Source organism: Manis pentadactyla, chromosome 1, assembly GCF_030020395.1.
Source record: "Manis pentadactyla isolate mManPen7 chromosome 1, mManPen7.hap1, whole genome shotgun sequence".
In the NCBI taxonomy this organism is placed as follows: domain Eukaryota; kingdom Metazoa; phylum Chordata; class Mammalia; order Pholidota; family Manidae; genus Manis; species Manis pentadactyla.
Window position 1 is genome coordinate 1797425 of NC_080019.1, and position 20345 is coordinate 1817769.

General features: G+C 41.4%; 1 protein-coding gene across 12 annotated transcripts in view; it reads left to right on the forward strand.

The window, feature by feature from the left end:
• Positions 1–20345, forward strand: part of CLCN3 (chloride voltage-gated channel 3) — a 73809-nt gene that overhangs the window by 40122 nt on the left and 13342 nt on the right. For 9 of the 12 annotated variants that reach the window (XR_008997528.1, XR_008997569.1, XM_036890913.2 and 6 more), the window contains 6 exons: positions 7671–7793; positions 8900–9106; positions 11832–11912; positions 12832–13377; positions 15845–16031; positions 18469–18867. Coding sequence is in view for 8 of the 12 variants with exons in the window: in XM_036890913.2 (XP_036746808.2) it covers positions 7671–7793; positions 8900–9106; positions 11832–11912; positions 12832–13377; positions 15845–16031; positions 18469–18867 (1543 nt within the window). In the remaining 4 variants the exon portion in view is untranslated. Of the gene's footprint in view, positions 1–7670; positions 7794–8899; positions 9107–11831; positions 11913–12831; positions 13378–15844; positions 16032–18468; positions 18873–20345 lie in introns of all 12 variants that reach the window. The other 3 variants (XR_008997649.1, XR_008997661.1, XM_057501989.1) reach the window with 2 other exon arrangements.

Consider the following 20345-nt stretch of genomic DNA (forward strand, 5'->3'; position numbering starts at 1 on the left):
GTGATATCTCATTGTCATTTTGATTTGCATTTCCCTGATGATTAGCAATGTGGCACATCTTTTCATTTGCCTGTTGGCCATACATATTTCTTCTTTGGAAAAATGTCTGTTCAGGTCCTCTGCCAATATTGCAATTGGGTTATTTGTTTTTTTTGGTGTTGAGGTGTATGAATTCTTTTTTTTTTAAACTGTGGATAATGTCAAAATACCAAAGTGTCAAAAAGAGTACCATGAATGCCCAGGGAGCCAACACTCAGCTTCAACAATTACCAGCTCCTGGCAACTCTTCATCTGTATTTCCAGTCACTTCCTTGTTGAATTATTTTAACTCATAGATATCACATTCTTGAGGATGTATCTCTAGAGATAATTATTTTATTAAAATATCTTAAATATACAATCTTATGTTGGTTTCAAATGTACATCACAGTGGTTCAGCAGTCCCCATGACCAAATACTGTGGTTGCGAATTATTGTGCCCTTTTATCCACCTCCCTCACCCCCCACCCCTGCTCCTCTCCTCCCCCTTGGTAACCACTAGTGACTTCTCATTATCTCCATGAATCTGCTGCTATTTTGTTCCTTCTGTTTTGCTTTGGTTTTATATTTCACTGAGCATAATACCTCTAGATCCATCCATGTTGTTGCAATTGGGAGGATTTCTTTTCTTTTTATGGCTGGTGTATGAATTCTTTTTATTTATTTATTTATTTATTTATTTTATCTTTAATCTACACTTACAAGAAGAATATTATGTTTACTAGGCTCTCCCCTATACCAGGTCCCCCCTATAAACCCCTTTATAGTCACTGTCCGTCAGCATAGCAAAATGTTGAATCACTACTTGCCTTCTCTGTGTTGTACAGCCCTCCCCTTTCTCCCACTCCCCCATGCATGCTAATCTTAATACCCCCCTACTTCTCCCCACCCTTATCCCTCCCTACCCACCCATCCTCCCCAGTCCCTTTCTCTTTGGTACCTGTTAGTCCATTCTTGGGTTCTGTGATTCCGCTGCTGTTTTGTTCCTTCAGTTTTTCCTTTGTTCTTATACTCCACAGATGGGTGAAATCATTTGGTATTTGTCTTTCTCCGCTTGGCTTATTTCACTGAGCATAATACCCTCCAGGCCCATCCATGTTGCTGCAAATGGTAGGATTTGCCCTCTTCTTATGGCTAAGTAGTATTCCATTGTGTATATGTACCACATCTTTATCCACTCATCTACCGATGGACATTAAGGTTGCTTCTAATTCTTGGCTATTGTAAATAGTGCTGCGATAAACATAGGGGTGCATCTGTCTTTCTCATACTTGATTGCTGCGTTCTTAGGGTAAATTCCTAGGAGTGGGATTCCTGGGTCAAATAGTAAGTCTGTTTTGAGCATTTTGATGAACCTTCATACTACTTTCCACAATGGTTGAACTAATTTACATTCCCGCCAGCAGTGTAGGAGGGTTCCCCTTTCTCCACAGCCTCGCCAACATTTGTTGTTGTTTGTCTTTTGGATGGCAGCCATCCTTACTGGTGTGAGGTGATACCTCATTGTAGTTTTAATTTGCATTTCTCTGATAATTAGCGATGTGGAGCATCTTTTCATGTGTCTGTTGGCCATCTGTATTTCCTTTTTGGAGAACTGTCTGTTCAGTTCCTCTGCCCATTTTTTAATTGGATGATTTGATTTTTGTTTGTTGAGGCGTGTGAGCTCTTTATATATTTTGGACGTCAAGCCTTTATCGGATCTGTCATTTACAAGTATATTCTCCCATACTGTAGGGTTCCTTTTTGTTCTGTTGATGGTGTCTTTTGCTGTACAGAAGCTTTTCAGCTTAATATAGTCCCACTTGTTCATTTTTGCTGTTGTTTTCCTTGCCCGGGGAGATATGTTCAAGAAGAGGTCACTAATGTTTATGTCTAAGAGGTTTTTGCCTATGTTTTTTTCCACGAGTTTAATGGTTTCATGACTTACATTCAGGTCTTTGATCCATTTTGAGTTTACTTTTGTATATGGGGTTAGACAATGGTCCAGTTTCATTCTCCTACATCTAGCTGTCCAGTTTTGCCAGCACCATCTGTTGAAGAGACTATCATTTCACCATTGTATGTCTATGGCTCCTTTATCAAATATTAATTGATCATATATGTTTGGGTTAATGTCTGGAGTCTCTAATCTGTTCCACTGGTCTGTGGCTCTGTTCTTGTGCCAGTACCAAATTGTCTTGATTACTATGGCTTTATAATAGAGCTTGAAGTTGGGGAGTGAGATCCCCCCTACTTTATTCTTCTTTCTCAGGATTGCTTTGGCTATTCGGGGTCTTTGGTGTTTCCATATGAATTTTTGAATTATTTGTTCCAGTTCATTGAAGAATGTTGCTGGTAATTTGATAGGGATTGCATCAAATCTGTATATTGCTTTGGGCAGGATGGCCATTTTGATGATATTGATTCTTCCTAGCCACGAGCATGGGATGAGTTTCCATTTGTTAGTGTCCCCTTTAATTTCTCTTAAGAGTGACTTGTAGTTTTCAGAGTATAGGTCATTCACTTCTTTGGTTAGATTTATTCCTAGGTATTTTATTCTTTTTGATGCAATTATGAATGGAATTGTTTTCCTGATTTCTCTTTCTATTGGTTCATTGATAGTGTATAGGAAAGCTACAGATTTCTGTGTGTTAATTTTGTATCCTGCAACTTTGCTGTATTCCGATATTAGCTCTAGTAGTTTTGGGGTGGAGTCCTTAGGGTTTTTTATGTACAATATCATGTCATCTGCAAATAGTGACAGTTTAACTTCTTTACCAATCTGGATTCCTTGTATTTCTTTGTTTTGTCTGATTGCCGTGGCTAGGACCTCCAGTACTATGTTAAATAGCAGTGGGGAGAGTGGGCATCCCTGTCATCCCTGTCTAGTTCCCGATCTCAGAGGAAAAGCTTTCAGCTTCTCGCTGTTCAGTATAATGTTGCCTGTGGGTTTATGATATATGGCCTTTATTATGTTGAGGTACTTGCCCTCTATTCCCATTTTGCTGAGAGTTTTTATCATGAATGGATGTTGAATTTTGTCAAATGCTTTTTCAGCATCTATGGAGATGATCATATGGTTTTTGTCTTTCTTTTTGTTGATGTGGTGGATGATGTTGATGGATTTTCGAATGTTGTACCATCCTTGCATTCCTGGGATGAATCCCACTTGGTCATGGTGTATGATCCCTTTGATATACTTTTGAATTCGGTTTGCTAATATTTTAGTAAGTATTTTTTCATCTACATTCATCAGGGATATTGGTCTGTAATTTTCTTTTTTGGTGGGGTCTTTGCCTGGTTTTGGTACTAGGGTGATGTTGGCATCATAGAATGAGTTTGGGAGTATTCCCTCCTCTTCTATTATTTGGAAAACTTTAAGGAGAATGGGTATTATGTCTTCTCTGTGTGTCTGATAAAATTCCAAAGTAAATCCATCTGGCCCGGGTGCTTTGTTCTTGGGTAGTTTTTTGATTACCATTTCAATTTCTTTGCTCGTAATTGGTTTGTTTAATTTTTGTGTTTCTTCCTTGGTCAGTCTTGGAAGGTTGTATTTTTCTAGGAAGTTGTCCATTTCTTCTAGGTTTTCCAGCTTGTTAGCATATAGGTTTTCATAGTAGTCTCTAATAATTCTTTGTATTTCTGTGGAGTCTGTCATGATTTTTCCGTTCTCATTTCTGATTCTGTTGATTTGTGTTGATTCTCTTATTCTCTTAATAAGTTTGGCTAGAGGCTTATCTATTTTGTTTATTTTCTCAAAGAACCAGCTCTTGGTTTCATTGATTTTTTCTATTGTTTTATTCTTCTCAATTTTGTTTATTTCTTCTCAGATCTTTATTATGTCCCTCCTTCTGCTGACTTTAGGCCTCATTTGTTCTTCTTTTTCCAATTTCGATAATTGTGATAGACTATTCATTTGGGATTGTTCTTCCTTCTTCAAGTGTGCCTGGATCGCTATATACTTTCCTCTTAGGACTGCTTTCGCTGCATCCCACAGAAGTTGGGGCTTTGTGTTGTTGTTGTCATTTGTTTCTATATATTCCTTGATCTCTATTTTAATTGGTTCGTCGATCCATTGATTATTTAGGAGCATGTTTTAAGCCTCCATGTGTTTGTGAGCCTTTTTGTTTTCTTCATAGAATTTATTTCTACTTTTATACCTTTGTGGTCTGAAAAATTGGTTGGTAGAATTTCAATATTTTGGATTTTGCTGAGGCTCTTTTTGTGGACTAGTATGTGGTCTATTCTGGAGAATGTTCCATGTGCACTTGAGAAGAATGTATATCCTGTTGCTTTTGGATGTAGAGTTCTGTAGATGTCTATTAGGTCCATCTGCTCTACTGTGTTGTTCAGTGTTTCTGTGTCCTTACTTATTTTCTGCCCGGTGGATCTATCCTTTGGGGTGAGTGGTGTGTTGAAGTCTCCTAAAATGAATGCATTGCAGTCTATTTCCCCCTTTAGTTCTGTTAGTATTTGTTTCACATATGCTGGTGCTCCTGTGTTGGGTGCATATATATTTAGAATGGTTATATCCTCTTGTTGGACTGAGCCCTTTATCATTATGTAGTGTCCTTCTTTATATCTTGTTACTTTCTTTGTGTTGAAGTCTATTTTGTCTGATATTAGTACTGCAACCCCTGCTTTCTTCTCGCCGTTGTTTGCCTGAAATATGTTTTTCCATCCCTTGACTTTTAGTCTGTACATGCCTTTGGGTTTGAGGTGAGTTTCTTGTAAGCAGCATATAGATGGGTCTTGCTTTTTTATCCATTCTATTACTCTGTGTCTTTTGATTGGTGCATTCAGTCCAGTTACATTTAGGGTTACTATTGAAAGATATGTACTTATTGCCATTGCAGGCTTTAAGTTCGTGGTTACCAAAGGTTCAAGGTTAGCCTCTTTAGTATCTTACCGCCTAACTTAGCTCGCTTATTGAGCTGTTATATACACTGCCTAGAGATTCTTTTCTTCTATCCCTTCTTATTCCTCCTCCTCGATTCTTCATATGTTGGGTGTTTTGTTCTGTGCTCTTTCTAGGAGTGCTCCCATCTAGAGAAGTCCCTGTAAGATGTCCTGTAGAGGTGGTTTGTGGGAAGCAAATTCCCTCACCTCTTTTTTGTCTGGGAATTGTTTAATCCCGCCATCATATTTAAATGATAGTCGTGCTGGATACAGTATCCTTGGTTCAAGGCCCTTCTGTTTCATTGCATTAAATATATCATGCCATTCTCTTCTGGCCTGTAGGGTTTCTGTCGAGAAGTCTGATGTTAGCCTGATGGATTTTCCTTTATAGGTGACCCTTTTCTCTCTAGCTGCCTTTAAAACTCTTTCCTTGTCCTTGATCTTTGCCATTTTAATTATTATGTGTCTTGGTGTTGTTCTCCTTGGATCCTTTCTGTTCGGGTTCTGTGTATTTCCATGGTCTGTTTGATTATTTCCTCCCCCAGGTTGGGGAAGTTTTCAGCAATTATTTCTTCCAAGATACTTTCCATCCCTTTTCCTCTCTCTTCTTCTTCTGGGACCCCTATAATACGGATATTGTTCCTTTTGGATTGGTCACACAGTTCTCTTAATATTGTTTCATTCCTGGAGATCCTTTTGTCTCTCTCTATGTCAGCTTCTATGCGTTCCTGTTCTCTGATTTCAATTCCATCAATGGCCTCTTGCATCCTATCCATTCTGCTTATAAACCCTTCCAGAGTTTGTTTCATTTCTGCGATCTCCTTTCTGGCATCTGTGATCTCCCTCCGGACTTCATCCCATTTCTCTTGCGTATTTCTCTGAATCTCTGTCAGCATGTTTATGATTCTTATTTTGAATTCTTTTTCAGGAAGACTGGTTAGGTCTGTCTCCTTCTCTGGTGTTGTCTCTGTGATCTTTGTCTGCCTGTAGCTTTGCCTTTTCATGGTGATACGAATAGTCTGCAGATCTGGGACGAGTGACGGCTGGAAGGACTTCCTTTCTTGTTGGTTTTTGGCCCTCCTCTCCTGGGAGAACAGCGACCTCTAGTGGCTTGTGCTGCGCAGCTGCGTGCAGACAGGGTTTCTGCTTCCTGTCCGGCTGCTATGGAGTTAATCTCCGCTGTTGCTGTGGGCGTGGCCTGGCTCGGGCAGCTGCTCCAAAGTGGTGGAGTCGCGTTGGAGGGGGAGCGTTTTTCTTTATTCTCCGGCACCAGCCTCGGGCACCCGCTCACCGGTCTTGCTGACCTGTTTCCCTAGTAACCAGGACCCCCCGCATGCACTGTGTCTACGCTCTGGCCCGGATGGCTGGGGCTGGGTGCTCGGCAGTCCTGGGCTCCGTCTCCCTCCCGCTCTGCCTGCTCTTCTCCCGCCGGGAGCTGGGGGGAGGGGCGCTCGGCTCCCGCGGGGCCGGGGCTTGTATCTTACCCTCTTCGGGAGGCGCTGAGTTCTCTCAGGTGTGGATGTGGTCTGGATGTTGTCCTGTGTCCTCTGGTCTTTATTCTAGGAAGGGTTGTCTTTGTTATATTTTCATAGATAGATGTGGTTTTGGGAGGAGATTTCTGCCGCTCTACTCACGCCGCCATCTTGGCTCCACCTGAATTCTTTATATATTTTGGATGTTAACCCCTTATCAGATAAATCATTTGCAATATATTCTCCCACACTGTAGGATGCCTGTTTGTTCTGATGACATCCTTTGCAAACTAAAAGAAGTCTTTTAGTTTGATGTAGTCCCTCTCACTTGTTCATTTTTTGTTTTGTTTCCCTTGACTGAGGAGATGTACGCAGAAAAAAGTTGCTCATGATTATATTCCAGAGATTTTTTTCCTATATTTTCTTCTGTGAATTTTTTGGTTTCATGACTTATATTTAGGTCTTTGACCCATTTCAAGTTTAGTTTTGTGGATGGAGTTAGATAGTAAGCCAGTTTCATTGTCTTGCATGTAGCTGTCCAGTTTTCCCAACACCAGTTGTTGAAGAGGCTTTCATTTCCCCATTGTATATCCATGGTTCATTTATCATATATTAATTGATCATAGATGTGTGGGTTTATGTCTGGGCTCTCTGTTCTGTTCCATTGGTCTGGGGATCTGTTCTTGTGCCAGACCATACTGTTTTGATTACTGTAGCTTTGTAGTATACCTTGAAGTCAGGGAACATAATACTCCCAGCTTTGTTGTTCTTTCTCAGGATTGGTTTGGTTGGTTGTTAGGGGTCTTTGTGGTTTCATACAAATATATGGATGTATATTAAAAATTTCTTTAGAGATGAGTTTTGGAGCTAGAAAGAATAGATTTTTCTGGTAAGATAGGCAGTGTCTTGTGTCTCAGTTGAGCTTCAGGTGAATTGCAGCAGTATGAAATCCCGTGAGAATGAAGTCTGTGTTTACCAGCAATTTCCAGAGAGTGGCTTGTGGGTGCGCAGAGATTGAAGTACAGCAGAGACTTTTGGCAACAAGAGCCTAGGAATCAGGAAAAAAACTAGGAAAAACATTAAGTAGATTAAATCTCCTTGGTATGTATAGAAATATGTTTTCAATTCTATTTAAGTATTTTGTTCATATGAAACTTTTATTACTGTGGATGTAAGTGAGGAGACTTTTTCTAGTTTCACCCAAGTTCCTTATGTGACAAGCACTTGCTGTAGAGGTGCATTGTAAATTAAGTTCATACTATTGAATGATTTGCCTTTTAGGGTCCTGGTTCTTACATCATGAACTACATAATGTATATCTTCTGGGCCTTGAGTTTTGCCTTTCTTGCCGTTTCCCTGGTAAAGGTCTTTGCTCCATATGCCTGTGGCTCTGGGATTCCAGAGGTAAGCCATGTGGTGTTTGGTTTTATTAAACATTTTACTAATTGTTATGATGCTTATCTTTTTGCCTTTGGGGGAAAAAACTAGTTTTTCTGGGGATATTTTTTTGTTTATAATATGAAGAAGAAAATTTCAAAAATGGAAGCTGACTGTGGACATCGAGAGGTCCTCTTCATAGTCGTTTTGTGATGTGCTGTGGAGGTTTTCTCCCTCTTCACTGATTTAGCAAGTGACAAAACAAGTATCAGAAGACTTGTTAAACACCAAGAACCTGGAAAACAATGTCTTCTGGCCTAAAGTTCTTTGATGGACTAGTTGACCTTTGCTATTAGCTTGATTTGGATACAGTTGTTCTCTTTTTATAACTGCCTTTTAGTTAGATAAGTTAATAATTACTGAATTTGGCAAATAATATTTATGACCATTTTCCACTTTAAAATAAACATTTGATTCTAGTATGTCAATAATACAAATTTGGGGATTTTAGTAATTAACAACAGTAATTTATATAGTACAGGAAACTTAGGGCTGAACATGATGTGAATTCATTTCTTTCCTCTTTCTAATTTTCTGTCTTAAATAAGTTACCAATTTTTCAAGTGCATTTCTTTTTAAAACTAAACTGTAGTGTTTCTTGCCAAGCTGAATTTATTAAGAATATCTTTAATAAGGAACCATATCATGTAGCATTTAGCATTTGTCACTCATCCTTCATGATATATAGAAAAATGTTATCTTTATTCCTGATGTAGAATGTCTGAAGTATATTTAGCTGTACTATATTTCTAGAATAGAAATACTCAGATTTCCCATTTCCTGATTGTAATTATAACCCTAGTATTAAGGTCTGTATTCTCTTTAACGTGCCCTGGTAGTTCAGTTTTATTCATGAGATAGGGCTACTTCCATCTTTGCTTCGGAAGAGAATTAGAATATGGTACAGATTTAGTATATGTAGCATAATAGTTAAACTTTTGAAAAATTAATTGTGAATTGTTCATAGTCTGCCAAAATTTGAAAGGTGGTTTTGTGAGTAAAAGAGGAGGGTAACAAGTTAGTTTCTCATATTTTTTAGAGTAAACTAAGCCATCTTAATCTTTCTATTGTAGATTAAAACTATTTTGAGTGGATTCATCATCAGAGGTTACTTGGGAAAGTGGACTTTAATGATTAAAACCATCACATTAGTACTGGCTGTGGCATCGGGTCTGAGTTTAGGAAAAGAAGGTCCTCTGGTTCATGTTGCCTGTTGCTGTGGAAATATCTTTTCCTACCTCTTTCCAAAGTATAGCACAAATGAAGCTAAAAAAAGGGAGGTAAGTCTTTTGTAGTTTATTTGAAAGATAAATGTCTGTTATTACATCATTGAAGAATTTCCTGGTGTAAAGATTACATTTTACTCTTTTTGGGTAAACTCTTGTCTTCAGATTAAAAATTCAGCTTGGGAATTATTCGTGCTTCTTTTCCCTTTTTTGAATAATCTGTAATGTCTCTCCAGAATCCCCCCCGCCCATCGCTCCTACGGCACTCCTGTCTCTGTCTCAGAGAAGTCAGGCAGACTGCCTGTGCCCATTGGTTTCCATGGGATTTTACAGAGGTCAAGCCGTTTGTTTTTGCTCTGTCTTATGCCTTTCCTCCTCTGAAGTGATTCCCAACTGTAGCAGTGTCTTTGCTTTTATTCCCTGCCTGCAGTGTTTCTCCAGGATTGGGCAATCATGACATGTCTAATGCCAGTGGGAGGGGGTGCCATCTGCAGAGAGTGTGCGGCATTGCGGGAAAGTTCTGAGGGCCTCTGGGGCCTCCTGAGGTTTAAACTAGAGATTTGCATTAAAGGAGATGTGGGAGTCCTTTATTCCCCTGTTTAGGGCAGTTTCCTTTATCATCTGAGATTTCCAGGAGACATTTAAACTGTACGTATTAAAGAGTCCCCTGATGTTTCTAGATTGCTCTGGTTATTTTCTAGAAGCAATGTGGACTCCTGCCATCTTCTGTATTAGCTTTGGACTGTGGGGCCCAATCCCTTCCTGTTTTGCCAGTCTATTCTTCAGGCCTACATGTTCCAGAGCTCTTTGTGTTTTTGAAGTATATTTTATATATCATCAATTGTGGGGAATCCTGGGGTCTCTGGCCCTAGCACAAGGCCTTTCATCTGCTGTTTTTTATGACATAAGGAAAAAAATAGAATATTTTTATCAAGCTATTTAATTTTTCAATTGAAGTAATTCTGGTTCATTTTAATTTAGCACTAAAATATTTGTCCTTGTATTGGCAGTCAGTGGTCTAAAGGAACATTTCAGAGTGTCACAGTTTTATGTGTGAATAGTAATAGTGATTCCAATTCTCTCCTATAGAACAGAAATAGCTAATACTATTGATTGCTTACTGTGTATCTGGTTTTGTGACAAGCACGTACTTGCATGTTAAAATTTAATTCCACAGTTAATTCCTATTGACTTGGCCCGGTTACCCTCATTTATAGACAGGAAACTAGGGCTTAAAGCTGCTAACTTGCCCATGATTACATAGCACAGTGTTGGGGTGACCTTCTGTGACTGTGTGGACACGTCTGTGTGTGTTCAGACAAAGCTGTACTCCAGTGTGGAAGTTGGTGGCTAAGATGGAACTGTAGCACCTGTCACCCCAGTTCAGTTCCTTTACTCACTGTTGTACCTTGACATTTTGGGGATGATTTTTATTTGTCATTATAAGTACAAAATGTGGTTTGTTAGAAAATGTTAATTAAAAACACCTAAATTTTAAGGTATACACTGTACAGATTAGTATTGTTTATGACATTGTCACCTTGATCTATAAATAGCTAGAGTTTTACTTGTTAGTTGAAAGCTGAAATATGAAGGCATCATATTTTGGTTTTCTTCCTATGTGCAGAGTTGCTTGGTGTTTTTAAATTACGTGTTTCGTAGATAATGCATCAAACATTAAATGTGTGTGAGTGATAGGTGCTCGGGTGTTCGCCTCTTTGAAAAAGCCTGTTACAGTAAAGGTAGAGCCAGCAAATTCAGCTACATGTGTTGTCTGCAGTCCTGTTAGTGGAAGCAAACAGAATAGTGAGTTGAATTTGCTCTCTCTCCTCCTCCAGATAAACAGAGTTTATGTTCTTGAAGCCATGTACACTTTAATTAAAACAAATACTTGTTTATTTTTATTTACCAAAGAGCAGTCTATCTGTGGAGTACATGCTTTTAATCATTTATAATTTAATTTTGATTATTTCTAGTTTCTTTTTGAGAAATGTAAAAATTGACCATTTGAGGAAGTGCTTTGGTAGCTCAACTATTTACTGGAGGGAAGACAAAAGAATTAAAGACTCTTGGAAAAGTAGTTACATAAACGCCCACTGAATTTATGTGTGTTGCTGGCTGCACACTGGTGGGAGTAGGCAGTGTCCACAGGACAGACGAGGTTCTGGGAAGAGGATCCATGAAGTCTGTGGGCTCTGCTCCTCCTTTACCTGCTGCAGGGGTTCTGCCCGGGAGACTGCATCTTTGCAGGTGGCCACTATTTGTGTTCTCAGGATGAGGCTCTGCAGGCCGGCAGTGGTGTTTTTCCAGGGGACTTAGGGTAGTGAAAATACAGAGAACCCTGGTAGGTTTTAAGTGGCCAGGATATTTACTAGGATTTGATGCAGAGTAACAATTAACGGTGGAGCAGGTAGTTCTGAAATCCGAGGGATGATACCCTGTTACAGGTGGACAGACAGCTCTCCCCCAGCCAGCCAGCACGTTCTCCATTCGTCTACATACACCTCTTGGGCGTTGTCTGTATTCATTGCCTCTGTTCCTTTACATCCTACTCACATTAGTATGTCTCACACAGATATTTTTTGACCAGATAAATGAATGACCTTTCAATTAAAGCAGAAGAGAAAAAAAATCTTTTTAGGAGAAATAAATATTTGCCTTTGCTTGGGGAGGAGGGAGGCATGTGAGTTAAATTCAGAAGCAGCACTTCAAAAGTCCAAGCAGCGTGGTAGCTGCCGGGGCATCTGAGGTGGTAATAGCGGCCGCACCCCTTCCGCAGGTGCTGTCGGCTGCCTCGGCGGCAGGTGTCTCCGTGGCTTTCGGCGCGCCCATTGGAGGCGTCCTCTTCAGCCTGGAGGAGGTAGGCAGAGACGCGCCGTGGCTGAGGTCATGCATGACGGCCGCCACGCGTGTGTTTTGGCGCACTTTTCAGTTTGACAGCTAGCATAATAGGTATAGACTTTGTTGTCAAGGTTTCAAATTTATGTTCATAAAGTTATTTTTCAATCCTTCTTACATAAAAAGTAATATGCTGTGTTTCTTACCTTGGGGAAATAAGATGTTCATTTATAAATATTAGTGATTATTTAAAATTTTAACTTTGTTGACATACTTAAAAGTAAGCAGATACAAATTTGACTCATTAAAACATTTAAAACGCTCTGTCCCTCTAGGCTGAATTATAGCTCCAGTTTTTGTTTTAAAATGTCTAATCAATTCCTTAATTGGCTTTGTAAGTTCTCCTGGTGATCATTTCTGTTGCAGTTGCTGATGTTTAAGAAAGTAATTTTAGTTTCTTCAGCAGAATAGTTTTTTTGTATTTTCATTGGCGCATAAGGCTTTTTACACATTTATACAAAAATGTGACTAGGAATGTTTTAAAATGTACTTTTCTCTTGCAGTCATTTGTGTTCTTTCCTTCTTTTTCTTCAGTATAGGAGAGGCAGTTTAAATGCTTCCTCATGAGCTAACCGGAATTGGTGGTGGTACATTTATTCTTAACTACCATGATTTAATTGGAGATGACACTCATTTTGAAAATAAAAATATGCTGGGTATTTTAAATAATTATTAGCACTTGCAGTCTATTTATAAGTAAATTTGTAATCATGAGATAACAAAAGTCAATAAGACATAGATATTTTTCTCAGCACACTTAAAACCCATTACATGTAAATTCTTGCTGCAGCAAAAATTGAGAACTGTACTATTCACCATTCAGGTCATGTCAGGAGTGTTGTATAAGCCAAAGCCTTGGTTCCCCTGCCTTCCTTTCCCAGGTCAGCTATTACTTCCCTCTGAAAACCCTGTGGAGGTCTTTCTTTGCTGCCCTGGTGGCTGCGTTTGTTTTGAGATCCATCAACCCGTTTGGTAACAGTCGCCTGGTCCTATTTTATGTGGAGTATCACACACCATGGTACCTGTTTGAACTGTTCCCCTTCATCCTGCTCGGGGTGTTTGGAGGGCTGTGGGGAGCCTTTTTCATCAGGGCAAACATTGCCTGGTGCCGTCGGCGCAAATCCACCCGGTTTGGGAAGTACCCTGTCCTGGAGGTCATCGCAGTGGCGGCCATCACCGCCGTGATCGCCTTCCCGAACCCGTACACGAGGCTCAACACCAGTGAGCTCATCAGGGAGCTCTTCACGGACTGCGGCCCCCTGGAGGCCTCCTCTCTGTGCGACTACAGGAATGACATGAATGCCAGCAGGATCGTTGATGACATCCCCGACCGCCCAGCAGGCCTTGGCGTATACTCAGCTATATGGCAGCTGTGCTTGGCGCTCATCTTTAAAATTGTGATGACGGTGTTCACTTTCGGTATCAAGGTAAGTGCTGGTGTGAGGGCACATGTGAGTCATCCTGGCCAGTTCAGAACTTGTATGTGGAGTGAGAATTTTTATCTGAAGGCGGTTGTTTAATACGTGTAGGCAGAAAACATTCTTCCCTATCTTTTTGGTTTAATTTTGAATAATGACAGTAATTCCTCAGGATACGTTGTTGAGCGTGGTGTCTGGGTGGCAGGTCACACCCAGATAGAGCTGCCCAGATGCGCTCCTGCTTTCATTCTTCTGTTGGCTCAGTGGCTTGGGAAGGACGCAGCCGGCGCGTTCTGTTTGTGTGCTCTCACTCAGTCGTCACGGGACGTGGCTGGGGCTGCTTGTCTCAAAGACTGCCATGCGCCTAGCCCCTGGGCTGGGAGATGCAGATACGGGGGCTGGACCTCTGGGCCCCTGGGACAGCTCACTCTGTGGTTTTTCCAGCGTGGTCACCTCCAGGTGGTTAGATTGCTTTGCATGGCAGCTCAGGGCTCCAGCAGCAAGTGTCGCACCAGGGGCATCTCTGATCAAGCTGGAGAAGGCGCGCAGCACGTCTCCTGCTGCACTCCGCTTGTCCAGGTGGTCACAAAGGCCCACCCAGGTTCAGGTGGAGGGCCAGACACTACCCCCTTTGGGGAGGAATGCCAGGTGATTTGTGGTCATGTTTCAAGACCTAACATATCAGTTCCCCAGAGCTGCTGTAATACGTCACCACAAACTTAGGGGCCTAAAATCACACCCATTTGTGATAGTTCTGGAGGTCAGGAGTTCAAAGTGGGTCTCATCAATGTGTTCACAGGAATTTATGGAGTTTCTAGGGGAGAGTCCATTTTTTTGTTGCCCCTAGAGGCCGCCTGCATTCCTGAGCTCATGCCCCCCCTTCTTCCCTCTTCAAAGACTAGTCAATGGCTGGTCGAGTCTTTTATTTCATCATTTGGCACTAACTCATCTAAATCCTTCTTCCACGTTTAAAAAATCTTTCTGATGACTCTGTGCTCACACAGGTGATGCAGGATAATCTCGTGTTCTAGGTCCACTGACAGCCACCTTGATTCCGTCTGTGACCTAGTTCTCCTTGCCATGTGACATAGTGAATTCACAGGGTTTAGGATATGGATGTCTTTGAGGAGCTGTCATTCTGCTTCCCATATCTCCATATGGCATTAGCTCCAAAGGACACTACAGACCCAGGGTTAAGTTACCAGGTCTGTGAACACCAAGCCTTTTTCCATGAAGGACTGAAGGCATCTAGGCCTTATGCCCAGGGACATTGTTTCTTTTGAACTTATAAAAGTGAAAGTAACATTTGTTAATTAGTGATTTGCCGGTAAATACAATTCTTTTATATGACTGTCATGATGTATATGAGGAATCAGCTTGTTCTTTAAATTATTGCACCTGTAGTTCATGTAATAATAGTTATATTCACTGGTAATCATGTGCTTTCACAGATGTAAATTATGCAGAATAGCCCCTTAATTTCACCAAAATAGGAATGGAGTCAGTTTTTGAAATAGAATCTCTCCTTGGATCTGCTGTATTTAGTTGTCCAGGGTGTCAGACTAAGTAATAAGAAAACCTCAAAGTTCTCCTTTTTTTCCTTAGCAAGTCAAGCTAAAGGAGCTGTTCGAACTTCTGTTGCTGCAGTAAGTTGATTTTCTGTAAATCTCAGCTTTCTTAGCCTTGTCTGAGCTGCAGAAAGCAGTTGGCAGGCCTTTGCTAAGCTCACATTGCCCTCCACTCCGGCTGAAGGATCCCAACTAGCAGGAGAGTATAAACCGTGTTTTGATCCCTTTTGTTTGGGTGTCCTTTTAATGATTCTTACACACCCTTAATGTGCCATTGATTTATGCTCAGCTTGTTTCATATCCAGAGCAATTCAGAGTTACAGGTCTTCTAATAATCTTTAAATGATCTTTCTCAAGGTATTTGCTATTCCTATTATTCTCATTAAATTTAATACATGTTTTTCTCCTTTTAATTAATCCATATATGTGTGCGTGTATATCACTTGATAAGATTGCCCACTTTACATCGTACCATTTTAAGAGGAATAGCATTTCTATCATTTGACAAGCAGCAGATAATGTAGGAAGGACCTAATCTTGGTTAAAGGTTAATACTTCAAACTGAATGTATTTAGTTTTATGAAACTGCTTCATACTATCCTTTTTTTTTCTTTCCCCATTTCACCATGGACTGATTTTTTTAGGGACTGGCATTAGGGAACCCCTGAGCTAAAGGATAAATAACCCTTGGTTACTTTCTTTTTGGCCTGGAGAATGTGGTTTGTTGCATTGTAACTGAATTCATGGAATTGTTAAGGTACTTTCATAACAAGATTTTGCCCTAGTTTTATTTGTACTAGGACTTCATTGCATAAACAGAATGTGAAAAGAATCAAAAGCGTTCCAGTGGGTTTCAAGTACGTCAATGGCGGATCTCTGCCTCCTTCAGCCCTCGGTTTGTGTTCCAGGTTCCATCAGGCTTGTTCATCCCCAGCATGGCCATCGGAGCGATTGCAGGAAGGATCGTAGGCATTGCTGTGGAACAGCTTGCATACTACCACCATGACTGGTTCATCTTCAAGGAGTGGTGTGAGGTGGGGGCTGACTGCATCACTCCTGGCCTGTATGCCATGGTGGGCGCTGCTGCGTGCTTGGGTAAGGACCTGGGAGAAGGCGGCAGTGAGGCTGTGCTCAGGCCTCCTGCAGGGGTGCTGGGGCCGGGCTGGAGAGGAGGGAGTGCTTTCACAGAAGTGCCACAGCCCGTCGGTGATGGCTGCCCTGCAGTGTAGTCCTCACTGTTTCCGTCTCTGGATACTTAATGCAAACACGTAATAATAGTTAGTGTCTCCTTAATACTGGCAAACCTTGTGTATGGCGTGGGCTCAGTTTGGATCTTGTCCAGGATCCCGGCCCACCTGTGGCAGCTGCAGCAGGGTTCCTGTGCTTTCGCTCATCAGAGCTTCAGAGTAGCTTTACTTGGGCTCTGCGGTGGCGTGTTGTCGGCCTTAGGAAGAGATTTCTTTACCAGCCCTACACTGATGGGGCGTTTACAGCAAAGTGAAAAAAGGTAACTTCTTTTTGTGAAAAGAAAAGCAGAATATCTCCATTAAATACTTGAGTCCATTTATTCTCTTGGACATGAAAAACAGTTATTTCTTTTGATATTTAAAATGTCAACTGAACTTTGATAATAGATGGTATTTTGACTTATTTTGTTCAGTGAGTAAAAATTGTATAATTGTGGATCTTCAAAAGTATAATATCAAATGAAAGTGAAGGACAGATTCATTATCACCCAAGTAGCAGTTTGTTAAGGGTCCACCTTGCGTCAGTGCTGTGCTGGGCGCAGTGAGCACGGCACAGAGAGAGCACGGCCCTGCGCTGCAGTGGGGGAGACCGGACTGGCGCTGAGCGGGCGGCAGTGAGCCGCAGGCCTGTTCACAAGGTGCCGAGTGTGAGAAGCATGGCAGTCCAGAGGGAGGGGTCGGAGCGCGCGGGTCGGGTAGCGAAAGCTTTACTTAGTGTAAGGGACAGGAGTTTGGTGAAGGATATAATAAGCGGAGACGGAGTGAATTAGTATTGGCAGGGCCTTGAAGAAACCAACAGTATTGAAGTTGCGTTGGAAAGAAGGAGCCAGATTCCGAAAAGGCAGTGATTTATGTGAGGGTGACTTTGTATTTGGGATTGGTCAGATCTGTGCAAGAGTTGATGACTTGGGGAAAGTTCCTTAACTTCCTTGATTTTTAAGTTTTCTTATCTTTGTAGTGAGATAATAACTACTTATCTGCTACGCTTGTTTTGAGGGTTAAAGGAGATAAATGCACATAGAGTTGTTAGCACAGTGCCTAGTAAACAAGTGCTCACTTTAAAAAGAGCCTTTGCAAACTGACCAGGACATGCTGGGCATAGTGTGTTGCACAGTATACAGCAAGTCTTTCTTTCTGTTTTTAGGTTAAAAAACAAAAAGGAAGAGCTTCCTCTTCATGCGGTAGGAACCGCATGGTACCCTGGGAGGTTTCTGAGCAGAGGGAGCAGTATGGTGGAAGTAGTTCTTAGGACAGGCTAAGCTGGGAACATGGCTTGGACAAGGGATGGGAGGTGATGGAGCCTGGTGTCCAGGAGGTAAGGTGAAATAGGATTAGCATGATGGAACTAAGTCTTGCTGGTCTGGACCAGATTGGTAATAGTGAGAATATTGAGAACGGGACCTACGGATAGACAGTTTGCCAAGCATATCAGGTAGAACTAGGTGAGAGCCTGGGTGTGGGGATTAAAGGCAGGAGCCCAGAGTGACTCTCGGCTGTTGGGAAGAACGCACCCCGCTGTGGAGTCACTGGAGTTGGAGTGGGATGCTCTTCAGGCAAGAAGAGGAGTTGCGTTTTAAGTGTGCTGTTTTCTGCGAGAGTGAGTTATCTGAAATCTTTTTATAGTAGGAAAATGAGACAAGCACAGCAATAAAGCATGAATAGCTGAAGACAGGGCAAGTGCGGCAGTAGCTGGAGGGTCGTGGGCCAGGGGTGTCTGTGCAGAGAAGACAGTTCAGAGCAATGACTTCCCAGTGGGGGAAGCATATAGATCACAAGGCACCAAAACACTTCCCTTGTTCTGAAAAGATTGAGAGGAAATAAATGTGTTGAATTAATATTCTACCCACATAGGTGTTTAATTTGTAAATGGACATTTAACAAGTGAGCTGTGATGTGCTTCATCAGATTCCGTAATACTGAATAATAAGCTTGAATAAGGGTGAAATACATGTTTGCTGCAGCAGTGAAACTGAAACGCAAACTTGTTTTAGTTGGTTGGCTCTGGTCGTTTTTATATGAATGAAGAAGTAAACAGGTTTTGAAATATTATTTTAATAGTCCTCTGTGTTTAAGTAAAGGAAATTGGTGTTTCTCCAGGTCTTACAGAATAGTGCTAATTGCCCTAAGAGAGCAGTGGTGGTTTTTGATGATAAGCCTTTTCACCAACCTACGTTCACACCGTGCTCAGCAGCCTAGAGCAGAGCCCCACCAGTGTCTGTGGGAAGCCCATCCCCCCTGACTGTGGGAGTCCCGTCCCTCCTGACCAGCATGCTCATCTTTTTCAGGTGGCGTGACGCGGATGACTGTCTCCTTGGTGGTCATTGTTTTTGAGCTCACTGGAGGCCTGGAATACATTGTCCCCCTTATGGCTGCAGTGATGACCAGTAAATGGGTCGGTGATGCCTTCGGGAGGGAAGGCATTTATGAGGCACACATCCGGTTAAATGGATACCCTTTCTTGGATGCAAAAGAAGAATTCACTCATACCACCCTGGCTGCCGATGTCATGAGGCCTCGAAGGAATGACCCCCCCTTGGCCGTCCTGACACAGGACAATATGACAGTGGACGATGTAGAAAACATGATCAACGAAACCAGCTACAATGGTTTCCCTGTCATAATGTCAAAGGAATCGCAGAGACTAGTGGGATTTGCACTCAGAAGAGACCTGACCATTGCAATAGGTACTGTTCTTAAAAAATAGACACACACACACCTGTCTGTATCTCTATCTGTATACATTAGAATCTAGGTATCTTCGCAGATAGATATAGTTATATAGTAGATTTCTGGAAGAAAGGAGAGCAGTAAAATTTCATTTGTTGTGTTGTTGGGGACAAAGTTGCAGTTTATATCCCTTGAAGTCTTGTTTTTTAGGAAAGGAATTTCTGCTTCTGCGGTGGTTTTCCTACTAAGTAGAGTTTTACCTTCTGATTTCGCATTATTACCAGAGACACTCAAATTCTTTCTTTTCCCAGTCAGATAAGCCTTGTTTAGTTGTTATTCATAATAGTCTATAATAGAAGGCCTTAAGTAGCAAGTGCCAGGGCACCCTGCCGAGTACATTCTGCATTTAATAAAGTTGGCTTGTTTCATATCAGATTCACAAGGTTTGGTTTTTTAGTTTTTGGATTTAAGTTTATAATATTAACCTGTCATTTCTAGTTAAAGTGAAAATTTGAAATTTTATTTTTGGTCAAATGCCAGGTTAAAAAGTGTATAGGTCTGTTGTATTTTGTCCTGACATTCCTGAAAATATAGGAATCTTTTCCCTCAGATTCCTTTAGATTCTAAGGTGGTGCTTAATATGGGGATTACATCTGACCTGAACATCACAGGGATAGGGCACCAGCTCCCTGTGCAGCCAGAAATCTGTAGCTCCTGACTCCCCAAAACCTGAACCACTGAGAGCCCACTGTGGACAGGAACCCTTACAAGTGAGAGAGACAGTGGGTCACACATACTTGTATGTTATACATATTAGATACTGTATTCTTAGAAGAAAGTAGCACAGGGAAAAGAAAATGTTTTTTCAAATTGTCACAAGTCCCAAAATATTTTCCAATATATTTATTGAAAAAATCTACATATAAGTGGACCTGTGCAGTACAAACCTGTGTTATTTAAGGGAATCTGTAGTGGAAATCTCACCCAGGACCTTGTAGTTACCAGTTGAACTCTCTGTAGGCAGCAGTCTTCTTGGTTTCTTAGGTAATTTATAGATTTACTCTTTTTTTATTATTAAGGTATCACTGATATACAATCTTATGAAGGTTTCACATGAGCAACATTGTGGTTACTACTTTCACCTATGTTATCAAGTCCCCCCACACCCCATTGCAGTCACTGTCCATCAGTGTAGTAAGATGCCACAGAATCACTACTTGTTTTCTCTATGCTACACTGTCTTCCCCGTGATCCCCACACACAACGTGTACCAATCATGGTACCCCACAATCCCCTTCTCCCTCCTTCCCCACCCCTCCACCCGCCAGCCCTCCCCTTTGGTAACCGCTAGTCCCTTCTTGGGTTCTGTGAGTCTGCTGCTGTTCTTTTCCTTCAGTTTTGCTTCGTTGTTATACTCCACAAATGCGTGAAATCATTTGGTACTTGTCTTTCTCCCCCTGGCTTATTTCAGCGAGCGTAATATCCTCCAGCTCCA